The sequence below is a fragment of the Phoenix dactylifera genome, unplaced genomic scaffold, assembly GCF_009389715.1.
Source record: "Phoenix dactylifera cultivar Barhee BC4 unplaced genomic scaffold, palm_55x_up_171113_PBpolish2nd_filt_p 000352F, whole genome shotgun sequence".
Lineage (NCBI taxonomy): Eukaryota > Viridiplantae > Streptophyta > Magnoliopsida > Arecales > Arecaceae > Phoenix > Phoenix dactylifera.
In genome coordinates this window covers 394,698-414,629 of record NW_024067810.1, presented here as the reverse complement: position 1 = coordinate 414,629, position 19,932 = coordinate 394,698, and the positions used below count along the sequence as shown (strand labels likewise).

Here is a 19,932-nt window from a genome sequence, read left to right as displayed (position 1 = left end):
ACAAAATATTATTTGCCTGAAAAAGTATTTTTAAATTTTCTTAAAAAAAATAAAATAATTCCTAAAATAAACGAAAGTTAGGCTGTTTTCCAATGCTGAATCTGAGCAAGTTGGGAAATAAATCAAAACATAGATTGCCTTTCCTGTTGCAGTATCGTATGTTGTTATTTTCTGTACTCATGAATCAATACAGGAAGGAAAAAATCTAGCGAACAGTATAATTCTCCTTTTTGCAGATTTTTATGGGTTCGTGTCATGTTTGAGCACCAAATTTCTTGTTTAGATTGCTTCATGGGAAACCATAAAACATGAATAAATTAGAAATAGAAGATATAGAAAATATTAGAGAGAATTCAAATATTTAAAATTGTCATTGCTATCAAAGCACTAAATCCAACTGAATTGAACGCTTGACACATTTTGATGACATCAATTTAATGCGGCTAATTATAATTGTTAAAGAGGATTAGGAAGTACTAAGATACAATAAGACAGGGAATTCTAAGATCAAGAAAATAATTTTAAGTGCTAGGTATTTTGTTCAAGCATAAAACTTGTTATATGGGGACATTATGAACATGTGAATGCTTTCATATGAATGAAATATTAAAACTATTATATAGTTTTAAGAATTTATGAGCGTCATGATCGCAATTTTCATTTAAGTGAGGAGCTCTGGCTCCTCTCTCCTCAAGATGCATCTGATTACAAATGTCTAATGTATAATGGACCGTAGGCTAAGGTCCTGTTTGGAGGAGCTTATGGAGGGTCAAAAAATATTTTCTAGCCCTCCAAAAGTACTTTTGGATAAAAAAGGATGTTTGGTAAAAATTTTGGAAAGCTGTTTCAAATTTTCCAGAAAGCTGAAAATAGCTTTTTGGGACTCCATTTTGGGGTTTTCCGAAAATACTATTTTCGCTTTGTCGAGAAGCTATTTTTTTGACCAAAATACCTCCATTTAGATTTCACTTTTTTTTTCCAAAACTCTCATCCCACCTCTTCCTCTCTCACCCATTTCCCTCCCTCTCCCTCTTTTTTTACTTCTTCATCTCAACACCGTCGCCCTCTGTTCCTTCTTCCTCTTCTTTTTTTTTTTTTTCTTTTTTTTTCTTTTAGGAGTTCGTGGCTGCCCATGGTAGTAGCCACCACGCCGGCGACCCGTCCGCAGGCAGTCAAAACGCCACCTGTGGCATGCGGCCGACCGGCCTGTGGAGTGGCCGGGCTCGGCCATAGGGTGCAGGGCCTCCGTCCTCCGCAGGACCGCGGCGTCCCAGCCACGGCACCGGGGTGGTGAGTCGCAGCGAAGCCCCCATGGCAGTCGGGTGTGGTCGCTGCGCCACGGCCAGCCGCCGGCCCTGGCGAGCCGCGGCCGCCGGCCTCATGGGAGAATAAGAAAAGAGAAGAAGGGAAGAGAGGAAGGAAGGAGAAGAAGAGAAGAAAAAAGAAAAAAAAAAGAATAAAAGGAAAAAAAGAGAAGAAAAAAAGAAAAAGAAAGAGAAAAAAGAGAGAAAAAAAAGAAAAGGAAAGAAAAAGAAAGAAAAAATAAATAAAATAAATAAATAAGAGAACAGAGGAAGGTAGGAGAAGAAGAGAAGAAAAAGAAAAGAAAAAGAAAAGGAAAGAAAAAGAGGAAAAGGAAAGAAAAAAAAGAAAAGAAAAAAAAAAGAAAAGAAAAGAAAAAAGAAAAGAAAAGAAAAAATAAACGCATAAATAAATATATATACCCAATGAACGAATAAATAAATAAATAAAATAAGATAATAAATAAATATATTTCAATGAAATAAAATAATAAATAAATAACTAAATAAAATAAATTAGAAGGAAATTAATGAGTGAGTGGCAAATAATCTAATCTAAATAAATAAATAAATACAAATATTAGTAATTATTTAACTAATTTTATCACCTAGGTAGAAAATTTGTTGGAGAAATAAATGAACATCAGAAAGATGAAAAATTAATTTATACTAATAATTATAATTTTTTATACATTTATTATTGTATTATATTATAAATATTATATTATATTATATGTTATGTTAAGTAATTTAATATTATATTAAATTATTATCCTATAATACATAATGTTATAGTAATATATTATAATAATATTATATTATATTACATTAATATTATACTATATATATATATTTATGTATTAATACATATCATATTTTGTTATACTCTGTTGTATAATACTAATAATGTTCTTTATGGTCATATTGTCATACAAAAGTACTTTCTCCATTTTTTTTTACTAAACACATGTTAAAATACCACTGTAGAAATGTAGTTATCAAACAGCAAACAGCTTTTAAACGCTCTATTTTTAAAAACTCCCCCAAACAGGGCCTAAATCTTTTAAGCTTAAGCTTAACCAGGAGGGATTAAAGATGAGATCAATGTCATAGATACTCTCGAGCATGCTACCCTCATTAGTTGATGCAGGGATTGTCACATGAAAGTCAATGTCATAAGACAATATGAGTTCGTGTCGGATCTTGTCAGTGGCAATATAACTTGGCAAACAATAGCCTTCAATAATTTCTTTTATTTGACAGGTTCCTAGGTTTAAAATTTAATACTGGGAGAAGTACCATGCACAGAATGAACCCAGAAACTCTAGCTGCCAAACAAGGGTTCTAACAGTTGTATGCCAGCGTTTAATGCTGTAACAATGAGAAACTTCTGATTTCTGAGAACCAGGCATGAACGTTAGACGGTAGATTCTGACTTCGAGTGAGTCAAGCAAGCAAGCCATAAAATCACCTGATAACACGCTTCATTGATAATAGAAGCAAGCAAGCCTTCTTTAATAAAGGAATCCAGGAGAATCGATTTCCAGCACCATATTCTCCTAATTACCATGCTTATCTTCTGCACATATCAATTAATCAAATGGAGCCGGTTTAAACTCCCAAACATTAAAACGTTTCGTTGTCCAAGGATCCAAAACATCCTAAAACGTAACTGATAGCACCCCATTTCTGGCAGCCAACAGTCTATTATGAGTACTGGTATATATTGGGCTTGGACCTGAATTCTGCAAAATCTTGGTTCAGGTACTCATCCAATAGTAAGCATACGACGTGTTCCAAAATAATTAAATATCCAACCATTACTTATCCAAGAACAAACAGATTAAAAACAAAAATAATGTCCACTAATTTAGAGCATAGATAAGGCTGTCATATTTTGGCAAAAACAAAGACAAATTTTTCTCCCTCTAGCAAAGCATAAGCATCCATGAGGCTGCAGAGATTAAAGCCTACGCCACAAGAGTGCTGGCGGTGGTGGATTCACTGCACAAGAGCAAAGCAGGTGTTAAAAGAATACAGAAACCATTAAGTGATGATAAACACGAGAGGATGAGGGTTGACATTAAGGCGTTAACTGCAAATTAACACATAATTATTATCAATCAAGTTCATGACAAGAACATAAAGAAACAGCTCAATGCCAGAATGCCGAAAAAGATGAGAACAGTGTTTGTTCCCTGGTAAAGTTTTGTAATTCAAGTACCATCTTCCCAGCACCATTAACTGAACAGTGTGCAACAAATAGAGAAAACTTGCTCTCTCTCTCTCTCTCTCTCTCTCTCTCTCTTGGTAAAGAGAGAGAACTTGCTTTGAACCGTATGTAGTCAAATGATAGAAAGTTATCACACACCAATATGACAATGCAAATTTCAAATATCAATGGAAATATATATCTATATGATGCAAAAGCATCTATACACACACAGTGATATATAAAATGCAAAAGCATGCATGCATACACAATGTGGGGCACATGAATCAATATAAATGGAGACATGCAAGCATGTAATTTATGACAGAGAAGATGTCCTCAAGGTCCAACAAAATTTCCTGTTGCATTCAAGGAATTTGTTTTAATATTTTTGAGCAATATGGTGGCCATTTGCCATCATCTAGGATTGAATGAAGGACATCTCCTACGGAGAGTTGGGTGACAACCAGTGGAGCTAACAGATCTATTGAAGGGGAAAATAAACTCCTCGAGAATCATCTTACGACAAACAGACCAATTATTCATTAGTACAGATACTTATGAACACATTTGGACATAAATGTTGGCAGGGACATAAAAACACTTCAAAAAAGCAATAAGAGCACGTGTGCACCAAAAGGAGAGAGATAATTATTCTGCAGACATAAACAGCTGTTTAAACAATAAAAATCAATTGACAGTGATTAGGAAAACAATGAAAGAGAATGAAAGCAACAATCAACTTAAATATTGTGCGAAAAAAGTCTCTGGATATGGATTTCAGCAATGTCTTAAATACAGTGGAATCAGCCATACTGGTTTTTCTATGGAATGGGATGCCCGTGTCCCAACACTTGAGACACTGGATGTTCCATCCCATCTCGGTATTCAAAACATTGGTTTTAGACAAGACTACAAGTCTACAAGGATAATTGGATTCTAGAAAAGGTCTTAAGTTCTAAATCTTCTGGAACAAAACAACTATATAAACCTTTTATGAATGTTAGACATATACAAAGCCAGTGCAAATGGTAACATGAAATCAAAAACAGAAAACAAGATAGCAGGTTATGATTTATTGAACAGAAGCTGCTTGCAACAATTTTTTGCAAATAGATAGAAGGCTACTTAAATAAATATTTTAGGCACATTTTAGCAACACCTTCCTGAAACTACACCATCTATCGGAGTTTCTACAATTTGTCAATACACCAGTAAATTAAGCTAGGCATGACAAACACTGCAGTAAATTTGAGATCAGGAGTTCCTTGATGGAAACCTGCAAAATCCATAAATCACTTGCCTCAACCATGCAGCAGATATTTAAAAGATCTAATCACATGCTAACCACTTCCTAAACATGTCATCTGCTCTTATCTTAGGCTAAAACCATACAAATAACTGGTGTACAACATATTTCCCAAAAACAACCAGGTAAGGAAATAAAGAACAAAATCTTCAACCAAAAAAAGGAAAAACTTCACTCAAGAAAATAATAAACTTCCCCACTTCATTTACACTACTACTAGCTAGATCTGCAGCAAAGCATCATCTCAACCCAGCAAGCAGCCTCTTATCCCCACAATTTCATCCAATCAATATTAACTGACTCATAACTTAACAGGGCGGCTCTTCTCAGATAAAAGAATAGAGGGGTCAAGATAATTTATGTTGGGTTCAAGAGGCTTTTGTAAAATTAGGTTAGGTTGAGTCATTATATATAGGCCCGCACTTTCATCCAATGGATATTAACTGACTCACAACTTAACAGGGTGGCTCTTCTCAGACAAAAGAATAGAAGGGTTATGTTGGGTTCAAGAGGCTTATGTAAAATTAGGTTAGCAGGAGTCATTAAAATATAGGTCCACAAGAAACCAACCAGAAAGTACAGTGGGTCAGTTGGATTTTGAATCCAAATTCTCATAATATTTGCTGATTAAACAATAAAGTCAGCCACCAGTCCAGCTTTTTCTTCAAACAAAAGCAAGCAGTGTTTCTTTCAAGCCCCAAATTGAAACAAAGAAACATTAAAATCTTTCTATTGACTAGAGGTGGGACAGCCTTACTGTTATTTAAGCAAAATAAGAATTTTAGAGAGAGAGAGAGAGAACATTCATCCTACATTTTAAGCAGATTAAAATAAAAACCATTAATCTTAATAAAGTAGAAAAATGAAAAGTAGGAAGACAAATCTGGCAAGGATGACAGAAATAACAAGAAAATCCAATTGTCAAGTTGGTAAAATCATTGTGGATGGTACTCAATGACCAAGGTTCAAATCCTGCCTACACCCTGATGGCTGAGTGGGGGGTAACCACCTACCTTTTCTCAAAAGAAAAAAAAAATGGATGCAAGAAAACTTATTTACAGCAACCACTAGTGTCTGGACAAAAATAAGTTTTCAATCCTAGTCCTCTTGACACGCATAAGTAGAATTCTCGACACTTAAAACGTTTACCTTTTGCATTTGCAAACTAATCATTGCCTCACTTTCTCTGTTATTTTTCTTTTAACTATCTCCATACTTGAGCAATTCAACAATCTTTATCCTTCACTATTTATAAAACAAAAATTTGTTGATAAAGTTAGAATGACAGTTCAAATGTCATGCTGTCAAGCATTGGACCAAACCAAAATTTGACATAAATATAAATAACATTTTACTAAAAATACATTCTATCATTAAGGCCATGTTAAGTTTTTAAGTTCAAAACTCATGATTTTATCATTTGTCTGAACTTAAAAATTTTTGAATTTTCAAAATTGGAATCTTCCAAGAGACCTTTGGCTGTGAAAACAGAATGCCAGAAAATAGGGAAAAAATAATAAAAGATGATGAATTCAATGACTCAAAGGGCTTTTGCAAAATTCTACAAGACAACCAAATGCCTAGTAAAATAGAATCAGAACCTTCAATTCTTGAAATGTGTAAAACCATGAAATTTCATCACAATATGATGCATAAGAATGCACCCTACAAGAGGTTTACTAGTAAAGAACTTACAAAAATACATTCTCATATTAGCAATACTCAACTCCTAACGTCCATGAACCTTGAAATACAAAAGCAACAATGTGTTGTTATGACCACATAAATTCAAAACAGGTACCTTCTTAAGCAAATTATGCACACACAGACTGATAAATTTTTAGAATACATAGAAGCCTATAGAGAAGAGGGCATTCACACCTTAACATACGACAAAGATTTCATATGTCCCTTCATTAAGAGTTAATAACACATTGTCTTGACTGCAAATCTTACTGCTTATGCTTTCTGAGAAATCCTAATGTAGATGCATTTTCATAAACCAATTACCATACAGACTGCCAAATAATACAGATCAATCGCTCCCTTATAATACATACATAAAGAAATACCACGATTAACTCTATAAAGTCCAATCTGCCAATCAAAAGAAACTAAAACATTTTATGAAGTTTCTACAGCCAAAAATCACTACCTTTTTCACATCAATTAGCCAAACATAATATATTCTAATGTATCACCAATTGCGATCACACATAGACCAATCCACCCTACATGGAATACGACTTTAAGGAATAACAAAAATAAAGAGCAGAGCAAGAACTCACTATTTCCATACAGGAGGGAGCTTTTTGGTCCTCTTGTAGTAACGAGCCAGGCGGTGGATCCTGCTCTCCACAAGAATCAACCTGAACTTGGAGTCCTTGTCCTTCCTGTTCCTCTCCAAGTGCTTCCTGATCGCCACCGCCTTCTTAATCAAATGGTACAAATCCTCCGGAATCTCTGGTGCAAGCGCTGCCAACCACATTCAAATAAAAATCAGAACTTTAAACAAAACAACACCATAGAAACCCAACCAAAAACCAAACAACACAAAAAGATGATACCATGAGCCTTAAGAATCCTGAGAATCTTGCTCCCGGTGACACTTTTCACCTGGGCAATACCGTGAGAATCACGGAGAATAACACCAATCTGCGACGGCGTCAGTCCCTTCTTTGCAAACTTGCAGATGTTCTCCTCCACCTGGGATATCGAACGCATCCAAAACCGATTAGAACATCAAAAAAGAACAAAAACAAATCGAGAGAGGAAAGAGAGAGAGAGAGAGATGGCTCACGTCCTGCGCGGAGATCTTGAGCCAGCTCGGCGGAGTCCTCTTGTACGGCAACGCCGACGATGAGATACCCTTCCTGCGACCAAAGAACAAAGAGATGAGAGAAATGGTATAAACGAAGAAGAAGGGGGAGAGACAAGGAGGAATTGGGGAGAAGACGGAAGGTTACCCGTGACTGTGCATACGACCCATGGCGGCGGTGGTTGCGGCGGCAGCGGGTGCGGCGGAGGGCTCTCGAGGGAGGTCTGGAGCGAAGAGCAAACCCTAACAGGCGGAGGGAAGCCTGGGGATTAGGGTTTTCTGGATATATAGCGGAGGCCTTAGGGCTCAGGCTACTAGATATTCCCTTGCGACCGCTCGATAGTGTATATAGGAGAAGTGAACACCGTCCGATTAACGGGCTCCGCTTCGTGGGTCGGATAACATAATCAGACGGTCATGATCTGATCAGCCAAATGGACGGTTCATGGGTTGTTAATCCTCTTATCAGTTGTATAGATGAGCTAATGCTAAATTATTTCCCTATCCAGACTTTTGATTAATTATATTAATACTAATAGTAAAAGAGAAATAATTATGTGAGCTTCACCTTATAAAGAAACAATATTGTCAAATTTAATAGTCATTTCACAAATCTAATACAACATAGCACAATAGGCTTCTTTAAAAATACAGTTAACTTTGATATTTGTGCAACCTCATATCAGATGGTCCAAAGTAGGGGTGGCAAAAATGATCCAACCTAAAAACCTAACCAGAACCTATTTGGGAGAGGTTTGGTCGCTGATTTTTCAATTTAGGTTGGTATAGGTCAAATATCTTGACTCAAATTTCGAATAGATCTGATATGGATCAAAGCTTTGATCCAACACGATCATGATGGTAGAGTTCTATAGGGGTTGAGATATTTCAGACCAGATTTGAGTCATGAACTTGGATAGGGATATTAATTATTTAATTAATATTGAAAATATCATTAAAAATTTTAAGTATTGGATTGAACATGTTAAGTGGGATCTCCCGAGGAATGAGCCTTACAAAATAGACCATGTTATAAGCCAAACAAGTTAAGTCAAGGGCTGACCTATGGGCGGATATCGGTAGATGGATCTCAACCTAATATCGGGTTGGGTCAAGTATAGATCAAGGTCTTTTATTTATTTGTCTAACTTGATCTGACCCAACTAGTTTCACCACTAATAAAAAGAGCTTTCCATAATTTTACCCTATGAGGGGTAATGTATTATATTATTTTGTAAGACTCGAAACCTAAATAAGGATTTCCTACTTAGGTTGTGTCATGCCCTAGTATTTAGCATGCATGACATACATGTGGGTATTAAGGGCAATGATTAAGATAAGAAAGGGGGGGTGGATCCACTAACAAATTGTGTTAAAAAAAAACCACGGATTCTAAATATATGTTTAAAGAAACAAAAGTAGAAAATCAAGTAAAACAATTAATTGGAAGGCTTGCAGATAGGCTTCAATATGTTATTCCGTAGGCCCTATTGCATTTAATTTATGCCTATTACTTCTCAGTCTTCTTGACTCTCTCAGAAGTTCTCAAAGATGTATATCTATCATTTTTTTTCATTTAGCCATCACTCTTAAGAAGTCTTCCGTGTCTGGATGGATCTCTAGAGAGGTCGTATGCCTGTTGCGCACATTGCAAGAACGCAATCTAAGTATGCATATCAAAGATCAAATACTCCCTTACTTCTCATAAGTTTTTTCTCATATGTTTTTATTTTTCTTGAATCTTTGATATATTGGCATAGATCTTATTGAGGCATAGGTTGTTATTTGATCAATCTTTGGTAAGCTTATATTATTTCTATTGTTTTTTCATTCTGTTATTTGTATTTGTTGTTAAGAATCTTCATCTAATTGTTTACATTCAAAATATTGATTTTCTTATTCACCTCTACTGCACAAACCATCCTCCTAAATATTAGAATTTATGTAAATACCATTCTAAAATTGATATTTTTATGTATACCTTTACAAAGGACTTGCTTTGTATGTACACCCTTCTTCTTCTTTTTTAACTTTTTTCGTATATACCCATGCCATTTAAAGTTATTAAGAAGATAGTGGTTTAAAATTGAAATATCCGAAATAACCTTAACCGGTAAATCTGCCAAAAAAAATATTTGTAGGGATATACATGCAAATAACAATTTTGCGATGACATTCATACTATTTCATAAATTTAGGAAGGTATACACGTTAAAAAAAATTCTTAAATTTTTACATAAATACTTTTCTAAATATTAAAATTTACATGAATGCCCTCTCAAATTGATATTTGAGTGCATGCCCTCTCAAAATACTATTTTTATATGTACATCTTTAACATAGTGATTCAGCTGACATGATTAGCCAAAATCATATTTCTTAAATAAAAAATAATTAAAATTATGAAATTATCTTTTTGTTTATAAAGCGGGTAATAGATTAATGGGTCTCGTTGGAAACTAATATCTCTACCTCCTCTAGGAAATTTTTCGATCTCTCTCAATTCCTCTCTTTCACTCCTCTGTTCAGAATCAAAACTATTCACTCAACTTCCTTCTCCACGATAGGCTGCCTTTCTTTCTCTCTTACATTTGTCGAAGTTCTTACCATCAAAATTTGAGTTCCTCTCATTGCCACCGAAGTTCTTTCTTCATTGTATCTTTTTTACATAAAAATGGTCAGATTCTACCTTTAACTTTGTAGATTATTTAAAGAAAAGTGTTGTAAGATATTTGCAATCTTTATCTTTTAGTGCATAAGATTTGCAATGTTTATCTTTTAGAGCTAGAACATTTCTCATGGGTGGCTGATTTAAAATTGCCGTGACAAGAAGGGCTCCATATACTAGATCTTTTCTTCTTTACAGAAAATTGAAGCTCCAAAAATAGTAATTTAAAGTACACGACATAAGTGATAGCCTTTTACCATATAGCCGCAGAGATTGTTAGTAAGTCTAAAGAGTTCTGAAGTCATTCAATGATTTTACTTGTGGATAATTGATGTTGTTTTTCCACCAATGAGTACAACAGTAGTAAAAAAGCTTGACCATTGCAATCTATCGTGTGCCTTTAAGAAATTTTAATCTCTTTCTGTATTCTGATACATGCTCTCATCTATGCATATATAATAATAAATATTATAAACTAGTTTCGATGAAATAAGATATAGTGTTTGTTATAAATAAAGAAGAATGGAGTAAAATAATTTTATGATTAGTGAAAAAACTTTCAAAATTCTTTTTATTATATAATTGTCAAATTTATTTTTTTTAAGCAATATTTTTTATAGAAAATGCTGAAGAGCAAGCATTATGCTAATCCAAATGTTAAAACAAATTAAGATAAACAAAAAATAATTTTTTTTTTTTTTTTGCATGCAAACTCTCTTAAAGCATAGACCACGTCTCTCAAATTATCAATGCATATCTCAATCATATCTCAATCATCGAGGCTCATGCGTAGGAATACTAGCTGCGATTCAACAGGAGGCAGCAGCACGATGCTGCCCTTATTGCAAGTATCCTGAACTCAAACTCAAGTTTCAGGATGTAAATCAACTCTTGTATTTTAATTTGTTTAGGCGAATATGTATGCCGAACTATATAGTTGGTGGATGGTCCAAACTTTGCGATCAAGAAAGGATAAAATAAAATTTCTGGAATCACCAAAGGCCAAAACCATAATGTGGCATGGCCTATCAAATTGATACCATAAATGAGTTTTCAAACCTTACAGAGATCTCATGCTTCTTCAGACAGCTCATATTTGCAAGAAAGGTGACCAATCATATGCAAGCTCGACTACTCACCACTTTCTGGCTTGGATGATGGCAACCACCTCCAACAATCACACTCAACTCTTGATATACAAACTTGGCTACTAACTTTTTTCCTTTTCAAGCTAGCCACAAATTCAGATCTAAAGAGATGCAAAGCAGTCGGACATTTACATAACATCCGCCACGGTTTTCTCAGATATACATTGGTTTCATGTAATGCGAACTTCTTTTAAGTACCACAGAGACCTTCAGCATAGATCTTATCAGCCTGCAACAGTTGTAGATGACAATAAGTCATCTGGGAGTAGAGGCATTTCAGAATTTAGTTCCCCTGCTCGGCCTGGAGGGGTTTGGAGCACTGGGAGAACTGGAAGTGTCGATAGTAGTCTCAGAAAAGCTTAATGAGCATGCAAACAACAGGTATTTAACGAGTCTTTGGATATTAACTTCTAAAAGTTCCTGGGACTCATACATGAGTCACTAGTCGCATGCCCCAAATAATTAAAAACCATAAAGAGAACAAGGCAAAAAAACTAAAACTACTCAATCAGTTTTCAAAGCTCAAGCATTGGTAGATGCTAATAGTTCATCAAAATATAACTAACAGCCAAGTAGATTATTGCTTGAGAAAATATGTCTAGTCACTGGTCAGATTATCTGCACTTCATCTTTTCCCCTTTTCTTTATGAACTCCCCCACATGAAACAGGAACTCTGCGCTGGTAATAAAGAGATGAAAAACATTGTAAGTTGGTCTTGGACAGCAACAGCAGAACAGACAAATATCAAAGGTGAAAGGAAATTTAAGGACACAGATTACAGGGCTCTGAAAAGGATCTTTAAGCTTCAAACCAGCTCAACACCAATAAATTAAAGGTCAAAGCAACTAATCATGAAGCAATCATCTTGCCGTGCATTCAAAAATAATGTTCATATATTGATGCAATAAATGAGCCGTGTATTACCTTCATCTGAAATTCTAAATGCTCATGGAAGTAGGTGCGGCCTGTAAATAACACTCAGCATGAGAAAAATGATATAGATTGTTGGGATGTTTATTATTTGTGGACCATCATATTGAAGGTACTCAAATAATTATTGCAGCTTCGTGCATGCAAAGAATTCTTTTTTTGTTTCCTGCCGGCATGTGTTTGATCTTCAAATATTCAGAATGACTTGACCACCAGTAAATGTCTGGACGAAAGGGCAAAAATAGTTGGCAAAGAAGATTTTTCATCAAGGAACTGGAAAACAACAGCAGCACATCTGCGCCAGTCCATACAACCTTCTCTCCCCAAGTTGCCTTCCTGAATACAAAAATATAAACAACCTGAATACCTATTTCGGTATATTTGATGGGAAATAGCAATAATTCTGCCACCATCATGTAGCCCAATCAACTCCATCCCTAGCTGGTTTATGACCCTGTAATTGATATGGTCTCTGTGCATTTTGCTCACCCAGTTTCTCCAGATCTAAAAAATTGAAGTTATTGTCATTGTCCCATCATAATTATGTATTTGTATCATTTGCCTCCTTAATCTTGCAACAGAACTTGATTTTGCTGCCAAGACATTCCCCTTCTTATTTCAGGTTTCAGCAGTCTTGCAATGTTTCCCTTAACTCAACAAACTTACAAAATAAAAGAGAACTCCTGCATCGTAATTTCAATATATCATTGCAAAAATTACCAAAAAAAAAAAAAGGTTCCCCTTTCTTGTTTATTGCAGAAGCCAAATCTGATGTTAGAATTTGGCAGTCACTTCAACAGTAACTAGTCAGGCACTGCATGCTACCATGAGTTATCCAGGGGAACCATAGGATTGCTCTGACCGGTAAGATGTTCCAAACAGCTTTGCTGGAATTGACTTTCTTGATTCCAACTTACTAATGCTTCCTTACCCAGGACAAATCCTCTAAAACCAGAACAATCTTCACGTCTCTTTTAGATATTTCCTATATAACAGTTCTATTTTATCATTTGGCATAAAACAGATCCAACAAACATTTACAAGTTACACATACACTTGATTAGAACTATATCTTGCAATGACCTAGCATTATAAGCATCGAAGTATGCTGTTATTGGTGAGCTTGATGTTATGTAAGGAGTCTTTTCTAAAAAGGGACAAAAGCAATTATAAATTGGTAAGAATGGACCAAGGCTTGAATTAAAAAGAAAAGTAAAAGCAAATCATTTTCCCCCAAGAAGAGAATATATAAAGAAATAAAAGGACATAAAATTTCAGAGAAATTCAATATACACAAGAAGGAAGCAGGACTGCAACAATTAGGAAATAATGGGAGGGAATGGGACCATTTAGTTGAATTTACAGAATGATTAACAGGTTAAAGAACAAAAACATAGTTATCAAAATGATGCAAATTTAGATTATGACGAAAATCACTGACATGCAGAATATACCTATCCAGATTACGAAAGCTTCATTGGACATGTAATTGACAATAAGCATGTGAACAGAATATAAGACATGTTAGGTATTCATTCACTATTGGTTTTCTTTGAGAGATCAGATTAGAGGTGACAGTGATACATCTCCGAAATCATGAAACTAAATAAGCAAGCCCCATCCTAATACTAATTCAGCTTTATAGATCAAGGTATAACCATCAATTAGTGAACTTGAGATGCCAACTGCCAATTTCCTAACAAGGCTACTCTTTGGTAAAGAGAAGGACCTCCCCTAAGACCTAGAAGAAAAATTAACAGGTAGGGAGATAAATCTATATGCATTTTTGCTTGATCTGACAAACAATATTTCGCATTCTTATACAGTTGAGACTGTTCCCTTATGTTAAAATAACATAAGAATGAAGAATTCTGGAAGTTCATGTATAATAACACACATTTACTACCATGAAAAGAATATCCTATTCGTTCCTCCATATATCCTTACAATAAGTTTTAAGTGTCAAAACTTTTTCCCATGTAACCATTTCCATTAAAACTCATGCAAGTCCATTCATCTTATCATGATATGTCTCCATATGGCAAATAGTTTAACTGATCTGATGGCATGTATGCAGTTGAGACTGTTCCCTTATGGAAATAGGACCATATGGAAATTAGCATGGTTTCTTCAACTGGTAATATGAAATTAGTACTCAAGATGGGTAAGTACCACTTTGAGTATAATGATCCTATTTCAGATGAAACATGTCTGGTTTTGCTGAGACAAGTAGTTTCAGATGAAATTAGTCAGATTACATCTGGAAAGCAATGCTTGCTAACGTACTTGGTTCATTCTAAAATACGATAATTTGCCAAGATTCCCTGCATATGTCAAAATTCTAGCTTGCAGATGGTAATCTATGCAGATGACATCTTATTAATTATTGCAATTTGGCCAATACTTACTCATTCAATAGCCAAGAAAAGTCCTACCATGTCAAACATTTTGAGCAAAACAGCTAGGAGATAGCCAAAAATGAAGAAAAAAGCAACTGTAAAGTAGATTTTTGAAGGTTCTGCTGAGCTATGACACCACATTTGACCATTATAAGAAATTTAGTTTCATATTGGTTATGATTTGAGAAGGAAAATACTATGATACCATTGTGTAATTGAGGAGCCTCCCAATAGATCTATTTATGACAATGAATTAAAGTTAGTTTTGGATATCAGAAAAATGCATGAAATTAGAAACTAAAATATTACATAATAACAATTTGCAACAGATATGTTACCAAGAAGAAGCTGAATCAACAGATATGTTACCAAGAAGAAGAATGTACTATAGGTCCTCAGACAGCGAATCTGGTTGTTAATTACCCCAATAGAGGGATACTCTGATTTACAAACTGAAAATCAATGCATTGAAAGTGGAGAAGATATAGCTATATACAGTGTCTAGGTACATCTCGGCTTCTCCCGTTTAGACTGCTATGTGAAGGGGCAAAATTTGGTTTCTGTTTACTGACTAGAGGACATCTAGATTTTTTTTTGTATGCTTCGACTTTTGAGGCACAGGGGTTCAATTCTATCTTGGCAAGATGGCCAGCTACAAGAGGGGGGAAAGAAGAAGAAGAAACAAAAAAAAATCATTGACATAGATAACCACCAATCGTTTAGCACTCATCAATAGAAGAAGAAGAAGAAAAAGAAGACAAGCCTTGGCAAAATATTTTGAAAGGGACAAAGAATCCAAATGAAGTACATTTAGGTCCTCCAAACAAACTCGAGTTACTTAGGATTGTCAAAAGAGCAAGTTATTCATACATAGCTTCGAGAAGAAATTTGGCTTGACATGAGCCCACTCGGTTAGCAACAATCTTGAGCTTGAGATTACCAAGCATGCTCATGTTCAGTTTGATTAAGCTCAATAACAAACAAAAAAATCATAGACATCGGTAACCAACAATCATGTAGTATTTATCAGCAAAAAATTTTTTATATTATTTATTGTTGCCAAATGGACATTATTAGGGAATATATCTCAATGAGATCTTAATCTCAAAGCTGGAACGAATAAACAATTCAGGTTACATTGTTTTTAAATAGATATAATCAATGCCTTAGATCACATGCAATAAAACATGAGATACAACCCCAACTCCTTACATGTTGAAACCTCTCAACCTTGTATTTTTTTCTTCATTACTCCTCTTCTCAATGGACTCAAGGTAACTGGCCAACATGACTGCCTAAAACCCTCAACCAACTCCAACTTTCCCCAGCTGCCTAATCCCCCATCACCAGTCACTACCATTTCAATGAACGATACTGATTTCCATCAGACCGAACCATTCCCTTTGAGGCTTTTCTTGGTATCTTCTACTTGCTTACTCCACTCGTCAACCCTCATGCTAACCCCAATGCTAGCCCTTTTTTTCCTATCCTTAACCTTGCTTAAAACGAGTCATGACTGTTGGATGCCATGGAATTTAAGAGGATCATCTTTAGGCCCTTTCTTCTACTTAAACTAAGCCAACTATGAAAGTTGAATCTGCAAGACTCCATCACTGTTTGGAAAAACTTACTATAAGAAAGTGACTTATGGGGCTCTATCATCATTGTTGTGCAATACAATAGGAGAAACACTGTCAGGACAATATAATAGATTAACACAAAGTGAAACAATGCTTCATTACATCACTTTGTTGTTGACCAAACACATTGAAAGTACAGAATGATGGCCACAACTTTTAACAACACTTCCAATTAGCAACTAGAACTCCTTCAAGTGAACATGTTTTCCTTTCTCTTTGTTGGGAATGTATGGTGTTAGCAAACAAGGAGTGTTTATGCATGTTATTGCATATGAATTCCAAAGAAGCCTATCCTGATTTTTCTCTCGTTGTGTTATCTTGCTCCTCCACCAACTTGTTTTATATCGAGCTGCTTGCAGGTCTCTCATAGTTCATGCAATACATCACACAAAGGATGGACAAACGAAATTGCCCAAAACTTCCGCATCCCATGACACATGGTATGTTGGGACTGGTTTGTGTTTTCTCAAAGGTAAGCACATTATCCTTCTATATCCAGCTTTTACTTGCATTATCAAATATTAATTTCAGAGATCACCAAGATTTCTAAAAGCAGTCCATCTTCCTTCCTATCTAGATTTTGGACATGCACCAGTTCTAAGCTTACTACAGGACATATATAAGAACCTAAGCAGTCTGGTGCTTCTATTTATCCTCAAGACTTTAAAGCCGAAAGCTCACCCAATTATTTTTGAAAGATCCCCACTTTAAACCCTGTCTGCTGCCACTTCTTTTTAGCTTAGCATTAGAAATCAAGCAAATCCTATTTCAGACGTGGTATATCAAACCTCCACATTCATGCCATTTTCCCTTTACTCCACAAATCCCATCCCACATGTTTCATCATATATTGCTTTTGATGTGCAGACTTGTTTCTTCATACTTCTCTCTCATTTTATTCCTGAGTAATCCAGTGCATCTCTTTCTTCCGATTTACATCAGTGGTCATTATAACAATTATGCAAAAATATGTGTAAAGGCAATAGGAACACTTACAGATATCTAAATCATGGATAATTGATTATTAAACATCCACTGCTTATATTTTTATAAAAAATATTTTTGCAACGAGATAAAACAGAAAAAACCTTTGCGACCATGTAAACCATAAATCAGAAATAAAAGAAACTAAACTCTGAAATTTTGCAAAAAAATCGTTAAATCTAACCAAAGTAAATTCATAAGAAATACTCATCTTCAACGAAGAACTCGATAAAGAAAATTTAATCAAATTCCATTCTAGCAATCCATAAGCTAAACCTAAAATAGCTTCGAACTTATGGTTCCAAGTTCCAACATTCATCATGGCAATCAAAGATCCAGGCAACGCGGAGATCACACAAAGAAGCAATTAGATCCCAATAACCTAATAAATCCTAATCGACCAAATCTGGGCGAAAAATGGGAGAAAGAGACGAATCGTACCCACTGAATGGATCAGATCGGATCCTAAGGTTAGACCGACCATCACTATTTGGCAACCATGCGGGGGATGAATTCCTCGTAGCGGATGGTACCGTCGGGGGGGACGCCGAGCTCGCGGATCCATTCGTCGAACTCATCGGGGTCGAGCTTCTCGCCGATGGTGGTGAGGACGTGGCGGAGGTCGGCGACGGCGACGGCGCCGGTGGCGTTCTTGTCGAGGACGCGGAAGGCGTCGCGGAGCTTGGCGTCGAAGGGCTCGGGGCGGAGGTGGGCGCGCATGAGGTCGAGGAAGCGGGGTAAGTCGAAGGGGGCGGTCAGGTTCTCCGTGGCCACGATCTCCTTGAGCTGGGCCTGGGTCGGGTTCCCACCGAGGGAACGCATCAGGATCCCCAGCTCCGACGGCGCGATCCGGCCGTCGCCGTCGGTGTCGAAGAGGGAGAACGCCTCCCGCATCGACGCCACCTGCTCCTCCGTCAGCTCCTTCCCCATTTTGCCGTTTGCCGTCGATCTCTCCCCCGGCGCTTTTTTCCTTCTTTTCTTTTCCCCCCTTACTTCCTCTGTTTTCTCTCCGTTTGGAGGTTAATCGGCATTCGGCGGGGGTATTTACACACGTGAGCTTGAAATTCGTGCTTGGCTTGATTTCGGGTTGGGTAATACTTTTACACCAAGAAGATGGGTGCCGATCGTTTTGTTACTTGACAACAAGTTATACGTGTTAACGAGTCAGTCCTATAACTCAAGTACATCCGACTCGTTCCATGTCAGGCCAATCAATTGATTTAGGTCGAGTTGATTCTGATGGATTGGGTTCATAGTTGGAGAGAGGGAGAGAGAGCGCGCCCTAAGAGCATGAATATCCATAGAGATGGATATCCGGCTATTTTATGTATCTCCGAATCCAAAGATGCAATTTTAACCAAAATTAAATAGAGATGGTTTTGATAATGTTTTAGAAATCAAAAATTGTTCAATTTAGGTTTCAATTTTGGTTTTGGGTAAATTCTTTGATCCGAATCCGACTCAAAACCAAACCTGTTGACCTCCTAATGGATTTTGATGAATACAAAACACTAGAGTATAATTCCCTTTATCTTAACAATTTATTTGAGGATTTCAGGTGTTTAATTAAGAATATTGTTAAGAAATGTCTAGGCAAGTTTTCATATTTTTCAAGGATTTATTGAAGAATTTTTGAGATGAAGAAAACAGATCAGGGACAGCCGAGACGTCTCCGGTTTGTCCCAGAGACGTCTCTGGCACGAACAGGAAGAATTGGCACGTCTGGAGACGTCCCCGGCACCTGGCGAGGCGTCTCGCAGGGTCGGAGTCGACTCCCGACTTTGCGGAGTCGACTCTCTCAGAGGCGGCAGAAAGACCAATTTCAAGGGATGCGCGCGAGTCGTCTCCGAAGGACGCGGAGTCGTCCCCACGCATAAAAAGCAAACTTTCCGAGACGTCCCCAGAAAGCGCGGAGTCGACTCTCTCAGGGGATTCCAGAGGACTTGTTTTTCGGTGATAAAACTACGGAGTCGTCCCCGACGTCGCGGAGTCGTCCCCATGCAAAAAGTGTAAACATCCCGAGACGTCCCCGTAAAGTACCGAGCCGACTCTCTCAGAAAAACAGAAAAACAAGCATTCAAGCTGCTCTTCTTCAGAGACGTCCCTGTAAAGCGCCGAGTCGACTCCAAACAACGTCAAAAGAAATTTTATACAGCCGAGACGTCTCGCGTTCAAGCGGAGACGTCTCCGGAGCGCCTGGGACGCGACTGACACACTTTTGCAGGTTTGTTTGAATTTCAAACGTTCATATTTTTGTGTCTAACGGATCTATTGCTTTTTGGGCTATAAAAGGGAGCTTTTAAGTGCCTTCCAACAACTTCTCACCAACCTAACACAAGATCATTCAAGAGAGAAGAAAGAGAAAGAGGTTCAAGGGAGTTAGTGCTTTCAAGAAGAGAAATCAAGTGCATTCAAGCTTTCCCATCTGATTTCGTGCTCAACTACTCACTCCCACTCGGCATTCAAAGCTCACATTCAATCCAACGCGATCCACATCGGAAGAACCACCATTACCCACGCTT

General features: G+C 36.6%; 1 protein-coding gene across 3 annotated transcripts; it reads right to left on the bottom strand.

Moving 5' to 3' along the window:
- Positions 1 to 3,093: 3,093 nt before the first annotated feature.
- LOC103717398 (probable calcium-binding protein CML7) lies at positions 3,094 to 18,433 on the bottom strand. 3 transcript variants are annotated; one of them, XM_039118458.1, is made up of 7 exons: positions 17,898 to 18,412; positions 12,237 to 12,240; positions 7,789 to 7,850; positions 7,623 to 7,695; positions 7,390 to 7,528; positions 7,111 to 7,297; positions 3,094 to 3,305 (listed from the first exon to the last, which is right to left on the bottom strand). In XM_039118458.1, exons 1-7 carry the CDS (start codon positions 18,338 to 18,340, stop codon positions 3,272 to 3,274), a joined length of 942 nt encoding a protein of 313 aa, XP_038974386.1. In that variant the 5' UTR covers positions 18,341 to 18,412; the 3' UTR covers positions 3,094 to 3,271. The 3 variants fall into 3 exon arrangements, with proteins under 3 accessions (XP_038974386.1, XP_008803988.1, XP_008803989.1); XM_008805766.4 differs by lacking the exons at positions 3,094 to 3,305; positions 7,111 to 7,297; positions 7,390 to 7,528; ... (1 more) ...; positions 7,789 to 7,850; positions 12,237 to 12,240 and adding an exon at positions 11,839 to 12,135 and having other exon boundaries at positions 17,852 to 18,433; XM_008805767.4 differs by lacking the exons at positions 3,094 to 3,305; positions 7,111 to 7,297; positions 7,390 to 7,528; ... (1 more) ...; positions 7,789 to 7,850; positions 12,237 to 12,240 and adding an exon at positions 11,839 to 12,130 and having other exon boundaries at positions 17,852 to 18,422.
- Positions 18,434 to 19,932: the final 1,499 nt, after the last annotated feature.